This window comes from Uloborus diversus, chromosome 2, assembly GCF_026930045.1.
Source record: "Uloborus diversus isolate 005 chromosome 2, Udiv.v.3.1, whole genome shotgun sequence".
Lineage (NCBI taxonomy): Eukaryota > Metazoa > Arthropoda > Arachnida > Araneae > Uloboridae > Uloborus > Uloborus diversus.
Genome location: NC_072732.1, coordinates 173,185,259 through 173,203,151, shown reverse-complemented (window position 1 = coordinate 173,203,151; position 17,893 = coordinate 173,185,259). Strand labels below are relative to the sequence as shown.

At 30.8% G+C, this 17,893-nt stretch overlaps 1 protein-coding gene across 1 annotated transcript in view; it reads left to right on the top strand.

The window, feature by feature from the left end:
• The window catches only part of LOC129216155 (transcription factor TFIIIB component B'' homolog), a gene marked incomplete in the record, with an annotated part of 47,337 nt that extends 32,686 nt beyond the window's left edge, over positions 1-14,651 (top strand). The window contains 8 exon segments of the mRNA XM_054850315.1: positions 1,603-1,653; positions 3,735-3,955; positions 4,763-4,857; positions 5,747-5,801; positions 5,878-5,952; positions 8,229-8,489; positions 8,962-9,069; positions 9,664-14,651. Of these exon segments, the coding sequence (XP_054706290.1) occupies positions 1,603-1,653; positions 3,735-3,955; positions 4,763-4,857; positions 5,747-5,801; positions 5,878-5,952; positions 8,229-8,489; positions 8,962-9,069; positions 9,664-10,430 (1,633 nt within the window).
• Between the last annotated feature and the right edge of the window lie 3,242 nt (positions 14,652-17,893).

The window sequence follows — 17,893 nt, the reverse complement described above, 5'->3', positions numbered from 1 at the left end:
TTTCATAATTTTTGCAATTTGCTTACTCAGCGAACTTTTACTTTCTTACTTTTCTCTTTCTTAACTTTTAACTGTATGTAGGGAAAACTCACTCATACCTAAATGTCCTGCTACCTTCGACATATTTTTCAGTTGTTCAAGCACATCGAGAATTTTAACCTTTTCTTTAAATGTCAGAAAGTTGCTCACTTTCTTTCCATCTTCACAAACTTTAGCTAAAAGAGCGCTCTTAGGTGTGTTATATTTCTTATCAACTTTCACATTTAAAATGAAAAAAGTAAATGAAAAATGAGGAGCAGTTATTAGTATACACTAACAAAGCAATATTCAGACTAGTACAGTATGGGAACTTCTGCTTCAGTGGTGCTAAAAGGATGATTCCCTTCTAAAAATTTCCGTGTTACGGGCGAGGAATTCGTGTTAAATTAAAATTCTTTACCAGTGAAAAATCACGTAAGTCAAATTGCATTGTAGTGCAAGCAGACTTTATAAAACTTAACTGATGCATGTTTACAAAATTGCTCTCTTTTTATATCAATATTTTCCCACCAGTTACATTCATCATCATTTTGCCAGTTCTTCTGTCCCTGCCATGGGTTTTAGTAGGTAACACAAATAATACATTGTTTGAATAGAATTTAACACTTTAGAGAGGGGGGGAGGGAATTTTTGATAAAATGTTACTTTTATTCAAATCAGGCAGCACTTACAGCACAAAAATAAAAATTTATTTCAAATAAGTTTTACATTTTGAAATAAATTCCACGTCTCAGGCCTGGAGAAATTGATTGTAATTTTTAAAAAAAGGAAAGACCAATAATGAAAATAATTAAAAATAAATTTCTGTAAAAACTAAAATTATTTTTTATAGGCATACAAGTAATTTGAAACATTTTATGCTATTTTTACTCAATTCTACAAAATTGGAGTCTGAAAAAAAGTAATGTATCATTTAAGTTTCTAAAACATTCTAAACTACACATTCTCTAAAAGTTCTTTGAGAGAATTTATCAAACAATTATAGAACTTTTGATTTTGAAACATAATATATAGCTTATTGAAAATATTGGTTTTAGTGCTTCCTGCTGCTTAAGTGTTAATTTGTGCTGCATTTAAAAAAAAGTTTTTTTTAATGTTAAATCATTTGTCTAAAACCATGTTTAATTTATGTCGTCATCAGATTAATGAAAATCATCAGAAATCATATGCACTCTGATTTTAGTAACTTACTCCTATCCTCAACGCTTATTCTTAAAATGCAAATTAAATGCCTTTGTAATTATTAAAGTTATTCTAAAAACTTATTCTCACTATACTGCTTTTTTATGACGCAAAAATAATTTTATTGGTTTACAAAACCTTCTTAAGTAGAAAGTGTTAGATCTATGTGAATAAGTTATATTAACTATATTCTGTGATGCTAACTAGTAGTGATTCCATACATTTCTGTTTTTATCATGCAGCAGACTAATGTTTTACTTTTGTTTAGTGCAACAACACCATTTTAAAGTCATTTATGAAATTTATGAAAAAAATAAAAACAACCTTCTATGGTGCCATTTATTAGAGTTGTGGTTATAAACACGTAGTGTTCTTTTACAGAAATTTGAAAAAGAAACCTGTGTATAATGAAATCTTTTCTCCCAAGCCTAGGTAAGCATTTAATATTTATTCAACTTTTTTTGAGTTTTTATCAAAAATATTGTTAGTTTCTTATTAACAGTTTTCTTATGTGTACATATTAGTAGACTCGTTAAACTAGCATTTTTTTACCTTCAAAAAGTAAAGATAACATTTTCCAATGCCTATTCCTACTCTATATTTTAAAGTTTAAAAAGATTTAATTGTAAAAACTATAAATAAAATTGGCATTTATATTGAATTTGGAAACTATTATTGTTAATAAATAATGCTTCTTAAATATTCATTTATTTACAGAACAAATATTTGGGGTTTAAAATAAATCTTGCATTATGTTTCAATACTTTTAAAAGAAAAACATATTTACTGCTGTTTATTTTTGACAATTTGACCTGATCTTGTATAAATTACAAATAAAATTTTGAAAGTTGAGATTTACTCGTTCTATATTTGAGAGTGGATAAATCATAATTACAAAAATTATATATGGAGTCTATATTATGAGGCATACTACTTCAGTATAAAAACTGCTATGAATATTTTCATTGAACTATTTTAACTTAAAAGACAAGAAAGTTTTGAACTTTTATATGAATTAAATTCTATCAGTGCAAATTTAAAATAACTTCTTTTTCTTTATTTCTTGCAAGCAAATTTATTGTAAATTTCAGTATAATTATTTATGCTAGATGACGAGTGCATATTTTTGTAGTATTTTCAATAAAACCTTTTATCAGCGCATTGCAGCACTTTATAAAAGTACATAAATATTTCCTGCTGAAAGTCAATGAATTTAGTGTGATACATAAAAGGGTTGCTAAATGAAATAACACTTAATAAATGAAAGATCCTGTGGTCAATTTTTGAATTAGTAAAAGAAATTAATACACAGAGAAGCTTATAAACCATAAAGTATACACCAAATACAGACAACCTAACATCTTTAGAGTTATTAAATCCAACAGAATCAGATGGCTGTGGCACCTTTTTCAATGGTCAGATTTAGACCCAGTTAAAAACGTTTTTGAAGATTGAGGTTACTAGGTGAAGAGGGAGACTAGCTACTAGGTGGTTGGACAGTGTAGAAAAAAATTCGAATATTTTGGTAATAAATAGGTGGCTAGCAGAAAGTCGTACCGTCTGGAGGAAGCACACAGAGAAGATTTTGGCCTGCACCAGGCTGTAGTGCTACTGAAAAAGAAGAAATTAAATAAAAATTTAAAACCCTTTATGCAGCTGAATACAATTTAATCTATTGGATCAAATATTGTTCCCTAACTCTTTCCAATAAATGTAAGGAAAACGACCAAAAGGCTTTTTGCCACTATGTCTAGCTTTTCGCCTCCAAACCTCAATTGTAGAATAATTTGTGATTGATTCACTAACAGAATAGTTCCTACCCCTACCACTTGGAGGGAGGGGGATATTGTCACGTTGCCAAAGGGCAATAAAAATGTAGCTCTTTCAATCATCTGTAAATACGGGAGATAATGTCTGTGTATTAGGCTAAACTCAATTTAATAACTGAGCTACTAACCATAATGGTATTGGTTTGCGTTTAGAGATAACAAATTTGATAATGACTTTTCAGACTGAACTTTGGGCCATTTTGCTGCATTGAAAGGCTATATTACTACTGATAATAAGCTTTGTGGGTATAAACTGTTATCTTTTCTGAAATGTGAATTTTTGTAACAGGAAAGAGTAGTTCATTTTTTGCTCTAATTGCAATGAACATTTTTACTAAACTCTTTTTTCAAGAGAGGAAAATTTTTGTTTTGTTCTAACTGTAATGTATTATTTTTTTTTTTATATCTTATTCTCCTTTCTTGGGGAAAAGTGATCAGGAGCTTTTAAGGAAAGCTGTCGCTATTCTAATAGGGAATTTTAATGCTACATGGAATATGCTTGGATCTTAGGTTAAAAGATGTGTCAACTCCTGTCAAGCAAAGGACTTTTTAATTTAGGGCAGAGACTTTTATTAACACAAGGGACTTTCTTTAAATTCTTATAATGGGCATCGCCACCTGGGTAGTCAGTTGTTTGATAAAAATAATCGACTGTGTTTTTTTTAACTCATCCTTTGTTTTTAGTGACGAAGCTCCTGTTGAAAATAGTACTGCTGAAACCACTGAAGATACCATCCGTCCAGTTCCAAAATTAGTTGTGAATGAAAATGGTGACATCAATATTGATGAATCATCCTTAATAGTTCAAAGAAATTTACCAGATCCTTCACTTGTTGAAACAGTTACTGATGAAACTACATATTCCTCGTTTCGTAAGAAACCTTCAAAACAATGGGGGAAAAATGGTAATTCTTCTCTTCTGTAGTGTTTCTGTATTTTTTATTGCTTATTTAGTATTAAAATGTTGGAAGTTGGTGATTCCAATCTTCCAGGTGATCTGAAACATAAAGTTTAAGTTGATTCTTATTAAACAAGGATGTAGAATTATCTGGACATAGCCGATTTGAAAATAATTTTTTTTCACAAAATGGCGTCTTTTTCAAAGAAAAGTTCATTTTTTGACTCCTTTTTTGAATTTTGGTTTTTTGTTAAAGATAATAAAAATCAAAAATTATGAAAACCCCTACGTGGAGACAATTTTGATAGCACTGAGAAAGTACTAAATTTCAATTAAATCGGTGCATTAGAACTTCAAATATCTTGTCAACCGAATCGAAAAAACTAGTTTCGAGAAAAACCAGGTTAAAGTTTGCAGTCTCATTTCAACAAAAGAGTTTATTTTTAAAATTAACTGTAACTCCAAAAATAATTTAAATTTCCATAAATCCTCCTAGAAACTTATTAATAAAGGTCTAAACTTTGAAAATATGAAGGGGGGGGAATAGATTTTTTTGAATTTCCAGATTAGAATACCCCTTTAAAAAGCCCAATTCTTTTTTTTTTTTTAATAAAACACATTACCTTGCTGCTCTAATTATTTTTCTTAAAATAATGCTTATGTTATGAACACTGGGGATAATATTATGTAATGGATCTGTTCATATGATAAATATTTTCCTTTGCTTTAATATTTTTCATTAAAAAAAATGCTTTTTGTTCTAGATGCTATACTTGTAAAATGTAAAAATATTTTTTTTTTTTTTTAAATTCAGAAACTGCAAAATTTTATAGAGCTTTGAGTTTGGTAGGAACTGATTTTGGTTTGATGGAAAAACTGATGCCTGGCAGAACTAGGCGAGAACTGAAGGTTTGTTTCACTTATTTTCATATGATAATATGATAACTATTTTGATATTGTTGGGTTTCTTACAAGAAGAATGGGTGCCTCCCCTATATCCATTGTTACTATTAAAGCTGTAGCTTGATTTCTTGACTGTAGTCTGGGGGAGGGAGAGGGGTATCAGCTTTCTTGGCATGTTTCTAAAGGAGATCTGCCACATCTTAGTGCTTTTATTTGAAGAAAACTTGAAAAACTTTTTCTAGGCTGCTTGATCATCAGTAAGAGAATGTTCCCCTCCCACCCTTGGTTCTCTCTCTTTCAGCCATTATTTTCTTTATTTGAAATAAAACCAGTCTCTTTGTTTTCCAACCATCCATATTGCTATTTAGCCATGAGTAAAACAATTTTGGTTTAAATGATGCTTTATAATCTAAGAGATAAAATTTAGTTGTTAAAAAGTCAGAAAAACCTTTAAAAAAAAAAAAGATTTTGCCTTCTCAGTTAATATAGGAACAATGTTTGTGCTATAATATTATTATTTTTTTAAAGAAAGAAAATTGTAAGTAAAAACAGATGAAATTGAATTTAAATTAGTTTTTTAATTGATTTCATTAATCTATTTTCTTTTTACTTCTTCAAAAAAGAACATTGCTTCATCAAAAATTGCTTCTGTGGCTCCGCCCCCCCCCCCTTTTTTGACTTTTGCTTTCGGGTTCAAATTTATCCACTGCCTTAAAAAGCCAAAGGTTCTACAGTACATCCATTTTAGGTACAGTATATCTTATATAGTAATTCAAATTTAATATGAAATAATTGTAATTGAAATCTTTAAGTATTAAATTTTGTTGCTCATATAAAATATTTCCTTTCTGCTTCATTTTGAATAATATTTTCCCCCTCTTTTCCCTACTTCAAGCTCAAATTCAAGCGTGAAGAAAGGCACAATTTAGATTACATCAACAGAGCTATGTGTAAGTGTTACAAATGTTACAAGTTACTTTTTTTATTCATATGTTTCTTCATCTAATGATAATTTTCGTTTTTTAGATGATTCACAGACATTTGACATTAGTGTTCTTCTGGAAGAGAGTTTAGAAGATGCTGAAATTCCTGAACAAAATGGTATTTAATGAAAAAGTAGAAATTGTTTCCTTTATATCTTTCCAAAGGGTGTAAATGTGTCACTAGAATGTTTCGGAGGAAATCCTTAATAGTAAAGCTCCGAAAACCTTCGTTCCAGAAATGTGTTTTTTGATCATCTAAAGTTAGAAGTGTTAGAAAAAGTAGCTTGTTGCTTAATCCTGATTGGTTTGTATCATGTCATTTTACTTTTTAGTTATAAAACTAAGCCTCCTCACCAGAGCCAAGAGTCAATGTAGTTTAAAACTCAGAATGACCAACTGACGGAAAAAATTTAGAATAGTCAAGGAATTTTCTTAAGCTGGTAGAAGTTAGAGGAAGGTCACTGAAAGCTGCAAAAAATTGGGAGCATTAATTTTTTCCATTTTTACTGTTAGCATAATGATTGCGATATCAGCTAACATTGAACAAACCTTTAAAACAGTTACTCTTTTATTTTTTGCCCCTTCCTATATTATATTGAAAGGATTCTTTTTCAGATGAAGATATGTTGAGCAAATTATGTTCTGAATATTTAGCTTTCTGGTCTAAATATTATCTTCACAACAGCTCTTGGCAATCATGCTTCCGCAAATCATGACATTGGGAACGATAAAATTAATTAGAGCACTTCCAGTAATCCAGTAAAAGCTTGCTTCCTTAACCAAACTCTGATGTTCTAATTTGTGTGAGTAAGGAGTGCATTAAAGTTTAGTCCTCAACACCTCATTTCTATCTGTTTCTGCACCTTTGATAATCTGGATCAATTTTGCTGGTAATTAAAGCTTTATTTTAGGAATAAATGATTGAAAAAGATTTAAAGTCATGGAGTCGTTACTGCTTGGTTCCCTACTAATTTTCCCTCACAATATGCTTCTGCTTTCTGTCTTATCTTACTGTGGTTATTTGTTTATGATCAATAATTGCACGTTTTTTTTTTTTAATTTTTGGTTTCTCAGACCATTTTTAAATTTTACTTATAGTACCTTGAGAGCAATTCTGTTGTGGGAAGTTAAAGGGCATTGCCTGCAGTAATGAGTTCGTGAGATATTTGAAGAAAATCATTTTGAATTCCATACTAACAATAGGGAAATATTGGAATTTTACTTTATTTTTTTGTGCTTTATTTTCAGTAGGAAACAAATAAGCAAGATTGCACAATATAGCTAAAGTACAATAGCTGACAAAAATGCCAAAAAAATTAAAAATTTGCTGATACTGCCCTTTAATTTCCCATGACAGAATTCTCTTTCTTACCAATCCTCTCTACTCATTGATCCAATCTCCCATATTATAGGCTCACAATGGCATCTGGTATAAATGTTGCTGGCAATCAGTTTTCAGCTTTTCACTAACTAATGCAGAATTTCAAATAAACTTTTATATGCAACTCTATATAATCATTATTTATACTATTTCTTATTTGAAATGATGAAATCATAGAAGTATATGGATGATCTAATAATTTGAATCATTGAGATGAGAAGATTCAATTTTTTTCTTGAAATATTTTGACATTTTATTGAATCATTATAAATTATTTAAACATATTGTCACCTCAGAATAACAGTTGGATATCTTACTGTTGTTTCTAGGTTTAAATGTCTTACTGTTGCTCTGAGGCTATGATATACAAATACTATATGGACTCTTCAGTTTGATGTGAAAGCATCTGTATGACTCTGCTTACTTCAACAGATACCATAACAAACTGTATTGATTCCTCTTTTTTTTAAAAAAAAAACTAGATACTTAATTCTAATATTTGAAATTTAATTAATTTAGCTTGTTGTTGATCAAAGATAATATGGTTATAACTGTACTTCAGAGCCAGACATAAGTCCAAAAATTGCAATTTTCAGTTTATTAATGCATTGTATGTAGCATCCTATTCTGCATCGAGCTTTGTGAATGTAATTCTAAAAAGAAAAAAAATCTCATGTAATTATTTACCGGCATTAAAGGAGCACACATCCCATCTTTTGCATGTACCAGACAACATTTTTTTTTCTGTCCTGTAAAATTGCAATTATGTGACTTACATTGTTCTGGCTCTGAGGTAAGATAAGAAGACAGCTTGCTCAGTTATTTTTATACTCCTGTCAGAAGTTATTGTCGTATAAACGCACATGTACCGACATGCTCATAGGAATTTCAAGTTACATTTTTAAACGTAATTTTTCTAAAGAAATTCAAAAAATGACGGGGGTAGGAGGGGGTCATGAATACTTCATCGTTTTGATTATTTAAATTTTATTTATTTGTTTAATATTTCATAGATCAGAAAAAAAAGAATGGTAAAAGAGGGAGAAGCAAGAAAAAGATTGATTCTTCAAATAGCAAAATTATTGCTTTGTCCGATGATGAAAGCATGGATAGCAGTTCTCAGAATAGTTGTGAACAAAATGTTGCCTTTGATTCTCAACCTGAAAGTACTTCTCATGACAGATTGCAATCTTCACCACAGTTAGCTCTCTCAACTCCTAGAGGCGGAAAAAAAGATACTGATAGGAAAGTGGAAGTTTCTAATGCTCGTGGAGGTATGTCGTACTATGCATTTCACATGAAATTGATTTTGGCTATATCAACAATCTTTTAGGATTTTATGTATGGTGTGGTTTTTAATAGTATTTCGCAAATATTCCTTACTATCTTCCTTTCACTAAAAGTCAAATATCGCAACAGATAAAAACAACTGTAGTGTGTTTTGGTTAAAGTTTACTCATCTATGTTTGAGTTGTATTGAGTTTACGTTGTGTGTTTGAATATTTTTTTTCCATATATTAAATATGAAGTCAAGCAGAATTTATTAAAAAAAAACTACTTATGCATTTTTTTAATTTAAAAAAATGATTGTCAACAAGGCAATCAAAAAATTTTGCACTTCTTATATATAAGTATATAGCTGGACTTCAAAAATTTTAATGCAAAATTGTTTTACATTTTAATTAATTGTATTTTATTAGTAATGCTTGAAATTTTTTATGCATATTTTTTAAATTTTTTTTCAAGACAATGAAATTGTTGAAATAGAATTTGCATATAGCCGGAGGAATAGAAAGCCAAAAATGTTAGCTGAAGGTTTCATTGATAGCAATGATCTTGAAGTTGATGAAAAAGGTAATTATGATTTGTGTGTTTATCTCTCAACTTTTTTTTTCAACTTCTAAACTGTAACCTCCATTAATTTTTGTTTCTATATTGTTAGTGTGCAATTTAAATTCTTAGAAAAATAATATTTATTTCTTTGAAAGACGTAAAATCTTTCACATTTAATTATGTGTAAGTGTTTTATTATTAACTCAAATTCAAAAGTGCTATATTTTCATCCTGTGTAAAAATACCAAGAGCCCAAATAAGGAACAAATTCAACACCAATCTTTCCTTATAGCAATTAAAATGGAAAAAATCATTCATGAAAAATCAATTCTGTTTATGTCAAAAAAAAAACCAGTGTGTTGTTTTTTTTACACTTGACTGATCTGAGAAGATATAACCGTTATGTGGTTGGTAAAAACAAATGCTTATGTTATACCGAAGTTGGTTGTTAAATTATTTGCACTAATAAATGCTTGTTGAACAGTTAAAATACATAATATTAAAATTAGTTTTGATTTTATAAGCATTATTTAATTGGTGAAGCAAAGTTTGTGTGATGTTTTTGTTATGATAATGATTTTTTCCCATGACTAATTACTGAAAATATATTCATAGATGATTCATATGACTGCAATCCGGAATCTGTCATGGAATGTGACGCCTTTGCAGAAGCAGAAATAGAACTAGAAGAAAACGAAATTCTGGAACTTCAAAGAGAAGTTGAAAGAAATAGGATTGTTTCTCATGCTACTATAAATAGCACGGAACAGTCCGATTTAATAATTACTGACATTAATTTAAGTGACACAGATTTGGTTAGTAATGTTATTGCAGATGAAGTGGTATCATCTAAAAGGACGTACACCAAAAAATCTAAAAAACCTAATGTGAATGTACCACGGAGAGTTTATCAGAGCAATCCTGTTCCTCGCCCTTCATTCACAAAGTACACTCCTGCAGAAGAATATCCTTCTTATAAGGAGGAAAAACTTAAATTTGCTCCTGATAGAAATTTAAAAACCTATACACGCAGTCGAGAATCAGATGCTCCAAAATGTCCAAATTTTTTAGTATCATCTATGAAGTCTCCACCCACAAAAAAGTGCATCACTGGCAAAGAAACTACTAGTCTCATCACATCCTTGAATGGATCTAGCAACCAGTCAATTGTAATTCCAATGACTCCTGAAGCAAATGCAAAGGATGCTTCTTGCAACTCGGTAATGATTTTCGCAAAAGCACCAGACCAGGAAAACATTCTTCACCTATTTATGTACAACAAAACTGATACAGAGTTAAATACTGTAAATTGTAAAATTGAAAATACTGTTAGTAGCAATGCTGTGGAATCAGTGGAAAATATAAATGAAATGAACTCGTGACTCGTACTTCCTTAAGTGCACAAATAAAACTGTTTCATTTCTATCCAGGTAGCAAGGAAAAATACTACAAGGGCAATCTGTAAAAAAAGGAGGGTCATAGTTAATCAGTGGCACGTATAAGGGGAGGGCCCAGGGGGTCCAGAAACCTCCCATCGCTCTTAAGCATTTTTGATTGACTATAGTCCTATTTATGCAGTACGTAAAAAAATCCCAAGCGAAGGTAACAATAATTTCAGATTTAATATAAATGAAAAAATAGAATTTATTTCCTTTCTTTCTACACCTGCAAAATAGAGCTGTATGTGAACATAAATTATTCTATAGTGATGATTTTGCTCAGCTGTTTTTGTTTTTAGTTATGAGAAAAGTACATTCTTTTACTTTCTGGTATTTTGATAAAGCATTTTTTATTAATAGATTTATTTTATTAGCTGATGCTAAGAAATTATTCAATATTTTAAAAAAATGTTTTTGTTCTTGACAATCGGTAAAATCAAAAGAATATGTGATTGCATGTTGGAGTCTAATATGAGAATGGTTGACCTTCGATCCTGGACCCCCCACCGTCATCACTTTGAAAAATTACTGTGTGTGCCATTGGAGTCAACATATTTCTTTAAAACTCGGAATCCAACTTTTTTTTTACAGTCTGAAATCAAGCCCGACTTCAACTCCAACTGCACAGCCTTGGTTAGTAGTGCATAACGTTTTATGTTAGTTTTTAAAAACAGTACAATGTTTTGTGTCAAAATATGAGGATTAAAAGAGTCAACCTGCATAAAAGTACAGCTGAAAGTGATAAAAATTAACCAAACAATAGTTTTGAGGCTAATAATGTCACTCTTCATCAATGCCAGAAACAACACTGCTACAGTAATCCAAAGCAGACAAGTGCACCCATTTTGCATTTGCCTGTTTTTCGATTATTGTAGTTATTCTCCTTTGACTGTTTTGATAGTTTTATCTATTTTTTTTATCACTTTTAATTGTTTTTTTTTGCAGAAGTTATTTAACTTCCAATTATTTATTAAATATTAGGGCTCAACCGATGGCAAATGCCAATTGTTGGTCGATGGTTCAAAGATGGCCGATGGCCACTGGGCCGAGAGTTTTTTGTTTCAAATGGCCAGTGGTCCATGGAAGCACTTTCCTGAGGAAGGTTCAAATATAGGTTTCAAACAATTTTCAAAACATGAAAAGTAGTCAGTACATTGTAGAAATTGATAGCAAGTCATGTTTAAAAAAATGAATAGATAAATAAATATGATAGCTAGATAGAGGTCTCTGATAGTTCTCCTTTTGACTTCCTTTTGCAAAAAAGAAAGTATTGTATTCGCGAAAAAAATTTCACTCAAAAATCAACCTTAATTTCCATTTTACTCACCCCCAAATGAATATTGAGTTTTTACTTTCGACTCGACCACGTGTGGATAAGTGCCTAAGAACGTATAGACATGCGAAATATCCATAATGATGTTTCCCGAGTTAATTACAACAAATTTTCTCGTGACGTCTATATGTACGTATGTATGTGTGTATGTATGTCGCATAACTCAAGAACAGTAAGTCCTAGAAAGTTGAAATTTGGCAGGTAGACAGTATAATTACAGTATGTATTAGCAGCAGTAGTTAAGTACAAAAAAGAAGGCTGAAATTTGGTAAATCAATGTCACAGGACAAAATTTCCGAACATTTTCCTTCTCCAACAAAAAGCGGAAATCTCGATATTTCCCCAATTTCAGCCTTCCCCTTTTATGGGTCTAGTTGTGCACCTCCCTTTTTGGTTATATTTGGGTGTTTCTAAATGTGCCCCTTTTTTTTGGGGGGGGGGGATCATTGTTAATTTCGATGTAAACTCAAGTAGTGTTATAATTTGGCGGACACTTAGCAACACATTGCCAGTCTTTTGGTCGCCAACTTGGCGACAAATTTGGCAACTTTCTTTTATTTTGTTTTAATTTGGCCAATGTTGGTGATATTTAGAGAGTAAACTATTGAATCACATTAAAATTGCTAGTAATGGCGGAAGGACGTTAAATTGGAGTAAAAGGAAGTCATGTGATGCACACATCAGCTCGTTTTAATAAAAATTTTGTGTTGAGAATCACAGCAAAGTAGAAAAAAATATTTGGGCTGTAGAAATATATCTCTAACAGAAAAAATGGAACAGAAAGTGAGAAGAATTCAAAGAATTGTAATGAAAAGTCGCACCAGTACACTAGTAGTTAAATGTTCAAAGGTAAAAACGGAAGTAAAACAAAACTTTTACGAATGACTTATTGTATTTCAACTAATGAAAGGTTAAAAATCTAAAGTATTACTAAATATTTTAGGAGTTCAATTTTTAAAAAGTTACTGGCGAAGAGCCCCCCTCCCCCACTGAAAACTTTGTATACCGTCTAAAATTGCGTTTAGAATATTCTATTTTGAAAAACTGTTGGGGGGAGTCATTGAACACAATCCCTTTCTTTAACGTTGCCAAAAACCCCTCTGTTTTAGCTTCCAAAGCTGGGGCCTACAATCGTATTTTTAAAACTTTAATTTCGGACGATTTTCTGGGGGTAGAGGCACCCATTGAACCTTCCTGCCCCTAACATCACTGAAGATTTTCTTAAACTTCTTTTCATGACTTCATTAAAAAAAAAATATGTTGACACTTCCCTTAACCCCCCCCCCCCCTTAACCTTTTAGGGATTTTAATCACCATACAAACCCTGAATTCGGTGTTTCCCGCACTATTCTTATGACTGTTCTGATTGTTGTATTTTTACTGCACTTTAAGTCTTCAGGCCAGATTATAAAATATGTCAGAATATGAGAATATTTATTTGCTTTGTGTTAAGATAAAAGGGGAAGGCTGAAATTGGGGAAATATCGAGGTTTTCGCTTTTTGTTGGAGAAGGAAAATATTCGGAAATTTTGTTCTGTGACATTAATTGATTTACCAAATTTCAGCCTTCTTTTTTGTACTTAACTACTGCTGCTAATACATACTGTAATTATTTCAACTAAAGAGCATAAAATTATTAAAACTCTCATCAAAGTGAGAGTTTCAAAAGTATCTGCCATGTTGTCAATATTTTCGGTAGTGATTCAAACCTTGGTATATTTCCAAACTCTAAAACTGGTGTTAGTCCCATTGCTGCCCTGTTTCGGGCCCTATTCTGTGCTTACTTTTAACTATGCAGTAAAAAATAGATAAATAAAAGTTAGGTTTTTCCTTTTGAATTTTCGAAATACATCCGCGATCATCAGCATTTAGATGATTTCCAAGGCTGATGTTTTCTCCAAGTTTAGCATCGGCCGCCGATGCCGATAGCTAAAATTTTGAACCATCGGTCGAGTCCTATTAAATATAGGGAAAGAAATCATGAATAACACTCTGGGTTATTTAAATTAGTTTTTTAATGTACTAATAGAGAATCATCTAGTCTAAATCAGAGGTTCCCAAACTGGGTGGGGGAATATGCGAGGGGATTATGAAGTGTTCATGGTATCAATACATATGTATGTAGTAGATAGACTAGGGTGCCATGAGAAAATTCTTATTCTTCAAAGGGTGCCGCGAGTGGGGAAAGTTTGGGAACCCCTGGTCTAAATGCAATGGAATTCTGTTGTGAGATAATGATGAACTTAGTCAAAATTATGCAACTGATAATGCATTTATTTTATGTTACATATACCTCATCTTTTTATTTTAAATGAATATATATGAAAATTAGTTTATGATAAAGTGTTTGTCTTTTATATTGCACATGTGATATTTAAATTTTAAGTAGAGTTATGAATAGTTGTTTTCTAAATTTTTGTTGAATGCATAATAAGTTGTGTTTTTATTTATTTAATAACCCCTTTGCTAGTGTTGCTTAAACTGGATTTGGGCCATTTAAGAATGATTGGAATCAAGCAACAGTGGCAACGGGGTAATTTATTGCTGTAAAAAAAAGGTTCTAAATAACTATGTGGCTTTTTTGATGAGGTTAAGTCTTTCATAGTGTAAATTTATATTGACTTTTTACATGAGATCCAGTCTAGTATTTCCAAGTTTCCATCAAAAAGTTCATGGACAAAAATTAATATTTTTCAAAGGCTGAAAAGATGCACAACTGCATCTTTTCAACATTTTTTGCTTCATTTGTTCATATGGATACTTACTACATATATTTTGTAAATAGTTAAATATAACTTTATGACATCTTTAATAAATTGATTTTCTATGCATCTTTGTTTTTATGTTGAATATCATTTCAGATTTTTAGCTGGGGATTAACTTCGTTCAAACAAACAGTTGTAATCATTTTTAGTATCTAATTTCAACTTGCATTATAATGATCCTGTGCTTTAACAATACAATACATCACAATAACTTATAAAACAATAATTGATTGATTTCCCTTGAAGCTACTGTTATTGCATATTCAATGTGATGACCTTAAAAAAGACACAACTTTTGATATTAGGACTTGCATAATGAATCCAAATCAGATGTGTAGGGCTATTTTACAAATTCAAATTTCATACTAACTTGGTGCCAAAAAGAGAGAAGAAATGGAAACTTTAATTAAACATTAAACAACCCTTTCTTCTGAAATGCATCATCTCTCCCTTTCCCAACTATCCATACGAGGACTGCTTGAAGGTTGCTTATCCTACATCTGAAGTTGCTCTTATGCAAAGGTTTTGCCTGCTTGTGGCAACTTTTTTTATTGCTTTTGTTTTACTAAATATGCCACTTTTCATCACATTATGAATTACCCATTTCATTACATAATGAATCAGGCAATGCATTACCCATTTAAAATAATAAAGAAAATTTGAGAATGTAAGGATCAGATGCATCGTTCGTAAACTGAAACTGTCAAAAGGTTCGGAATGTAGTGTGTAATATTGTGGAATAAGAATTCCATTTTCAGTGCTACATCTCAAAAAAAAAAGTAAATCAGTTGAGAAAATTTTTCCTTCTCTCAAAAAGACTTTTAAATTGCTTGAAAAGTATTCATGCCAAAGAAAAGTTCATGTTAATGTAAATTATATAAAAAAAGAAAGCAATTGTATCTTTTGAAAAGCTTCATCTTATTGAATCATTTTAAGCTTTGTGTGGTCGGTTTTAGAAGGATTCTTGGTCTTTGAAAAATAGAGTTTGATTTTAAGATAAAGGAAGAATAAAATTTCAACATTAAAGCCATTTTTTGTTAGAAATGTATTGACTTTTTTCTTCGAAAATTCATTTACCTATAACGACTAATTTTAGATTGTCTTTTCATAATTGTGTGAAGTACTGAAAGAGTTATACAGGGATCAAAGTCATCCTATATTTCCTATAAGTCCTATATTTTTCCAAAAAGGTTAAAAATCATCCTATATTTCCAAAAAAAATCCTCTATTTTTGGTACCCCAGAGGAATTCTACACCTTATGCATTACGTGTTATGTGACCTTTCATTGAACGTCATGCCCTGCTTGATCAAAAAAGAAGCTCTTGAAGGGAAAACTGGTGAAAGTTTACTTGAGTTAGATCCATTAAAAGATTTGAAATTTCCTGTTGATAAAATGCTGCCCTGAAAGCCCCAAATGTACCACAAAAACATTTATTCAAGTTAAAAAATATTAAAGTATCCTGCACTTGGCCTAAAATTTACGAATTTCTTCAAAAAACTAATATTTATAAAAAAAAAACGTAAGGTAAATTTTCAGAAATTATAAAGCTGAAAAATATAAACAATAAAGTAGGTAATTAGCATTATAAGTAGGAAATTTTGCTCTCATGCAATATTTACGTTTCTCACATAGTACTCAAAAATATATGTTTTTTCATGTTTCAGTTAAATTTTTCATTTTATATACAGTATTTGTTTTATTATTCACTAGCAAAAATACCTGGCGTTGCCTGTGTTAGTAATAATTATGAGAAATAATCGTTATTTGCATTTGTTTTCCGTTTTAAGTGAAAGAATTTAAAACGCACCTTTTTAACGTGATTAAAAATCAAGCTTCTTCCGTACTCATAAAACTAAAATAGCGAAAAGTATAAAGAACAAAAAAGTATTGATTTAGATACAAAAGTACGACATTTAAACATGTATAAGTTTGAAAAAGTTTTTAAATATGAAATTAATCTTCATATGTTTAAAAAGATTTATCTGTTAATATATATTTTTTTTAACATGGAGTCTAAAACCTTCTCTGGATGGCTATTGAAGTACAAAGTGTTTAAAAATGTAGCCGGCCCGTAATCCTCTTATACTTGCTTTAATTTCTTTGGGAAATTTCAATCATTGTGGACTCTTGGTGCGATTTTACCAAATTTGCGGGAATCGTTTTGGGATATCTTTGATAATGCTCCCTCTCCTCTCCTTACTTTGTAAAACACTGTTACTAATTTTCCTTACAGAGATATTGTCGCCAGATGCTGAGATACTTTTGGGTACTATAAAATGGAGCTAAACAGTTTCATCTGGAATGTTTACAAAATAAGTAGTAAAATTTGGCGATTGTTTGAAATTGTGCAAAAAGAAAAATTATTGCAAGTTTCTGTGCTGTTTATAAAATTGCTTAATTTAGTTGCTGGATTATTTTACACAGTAAAAAAAGTTTTGTAAAAAGTCTTTGATTGGCAATATTTTGTTTACATAGTGAAAGCTAAGAAACATCGGTTACTGTCACAACAAAGACAATTAACAATCACGCATTATCATGTATCACGCATGCTTCAAAAACAGCGACAGTTAAAAAAAATGCCAAATGCATCAGCTACTGAAATCTTTCTGCAAAAATTTTGGCGATATTTCTTCTAGTTGATTGAATAATGAGGAAGTGTCCAATCAGCAAAAATATTAATAAAAAATAACATTAATTACATAAAAGTTCCATTTAAATAGAAAATGATTAGCCAAATCCATTAATTTTTAGCCAATCTTGTGGGAAATGTTACTTTAAGATCTGACTTGAGAAAAGCTTCAAACAGACAGACAAAATGCAAAAATATTCAACAATTCTAGCTATCAACCGGGAGTTGAGATGATACACTAAATAATGAATTGGGTTGACGAAAGTCTTCCAACATGGAACAAAAAAGCTCATAACTCGTTTTTTTATACTACTTAGAACTTTCTAACAGATGCCATCTTCAGCAGAAAAATTAGCACTTTTGATGGACACATAGTTAATATGTGCACAAATTTTTTCACCCCCATACTGGGGCATTTATGCGAAAATTGGGAATTAAATTTGAATAAAGAAGGAACTATCAATCGGATCTTTTTTGAACTGCGGTCTATAAACCTTTCCAGTACCATAAAGAACAAATGGTGAAAATTTCAGCCAAATCTGCCAGGTAGTTACTGAGATCTTAGGGAACAAATTTCTTCCCTAACCCCTCAAGTTTACCAGCATCCATTTATATACAGTGACTCCCAAAAGTGTTCGACATTTTGAGATTTTTTAGTAAAACCAAAATAATGCAAA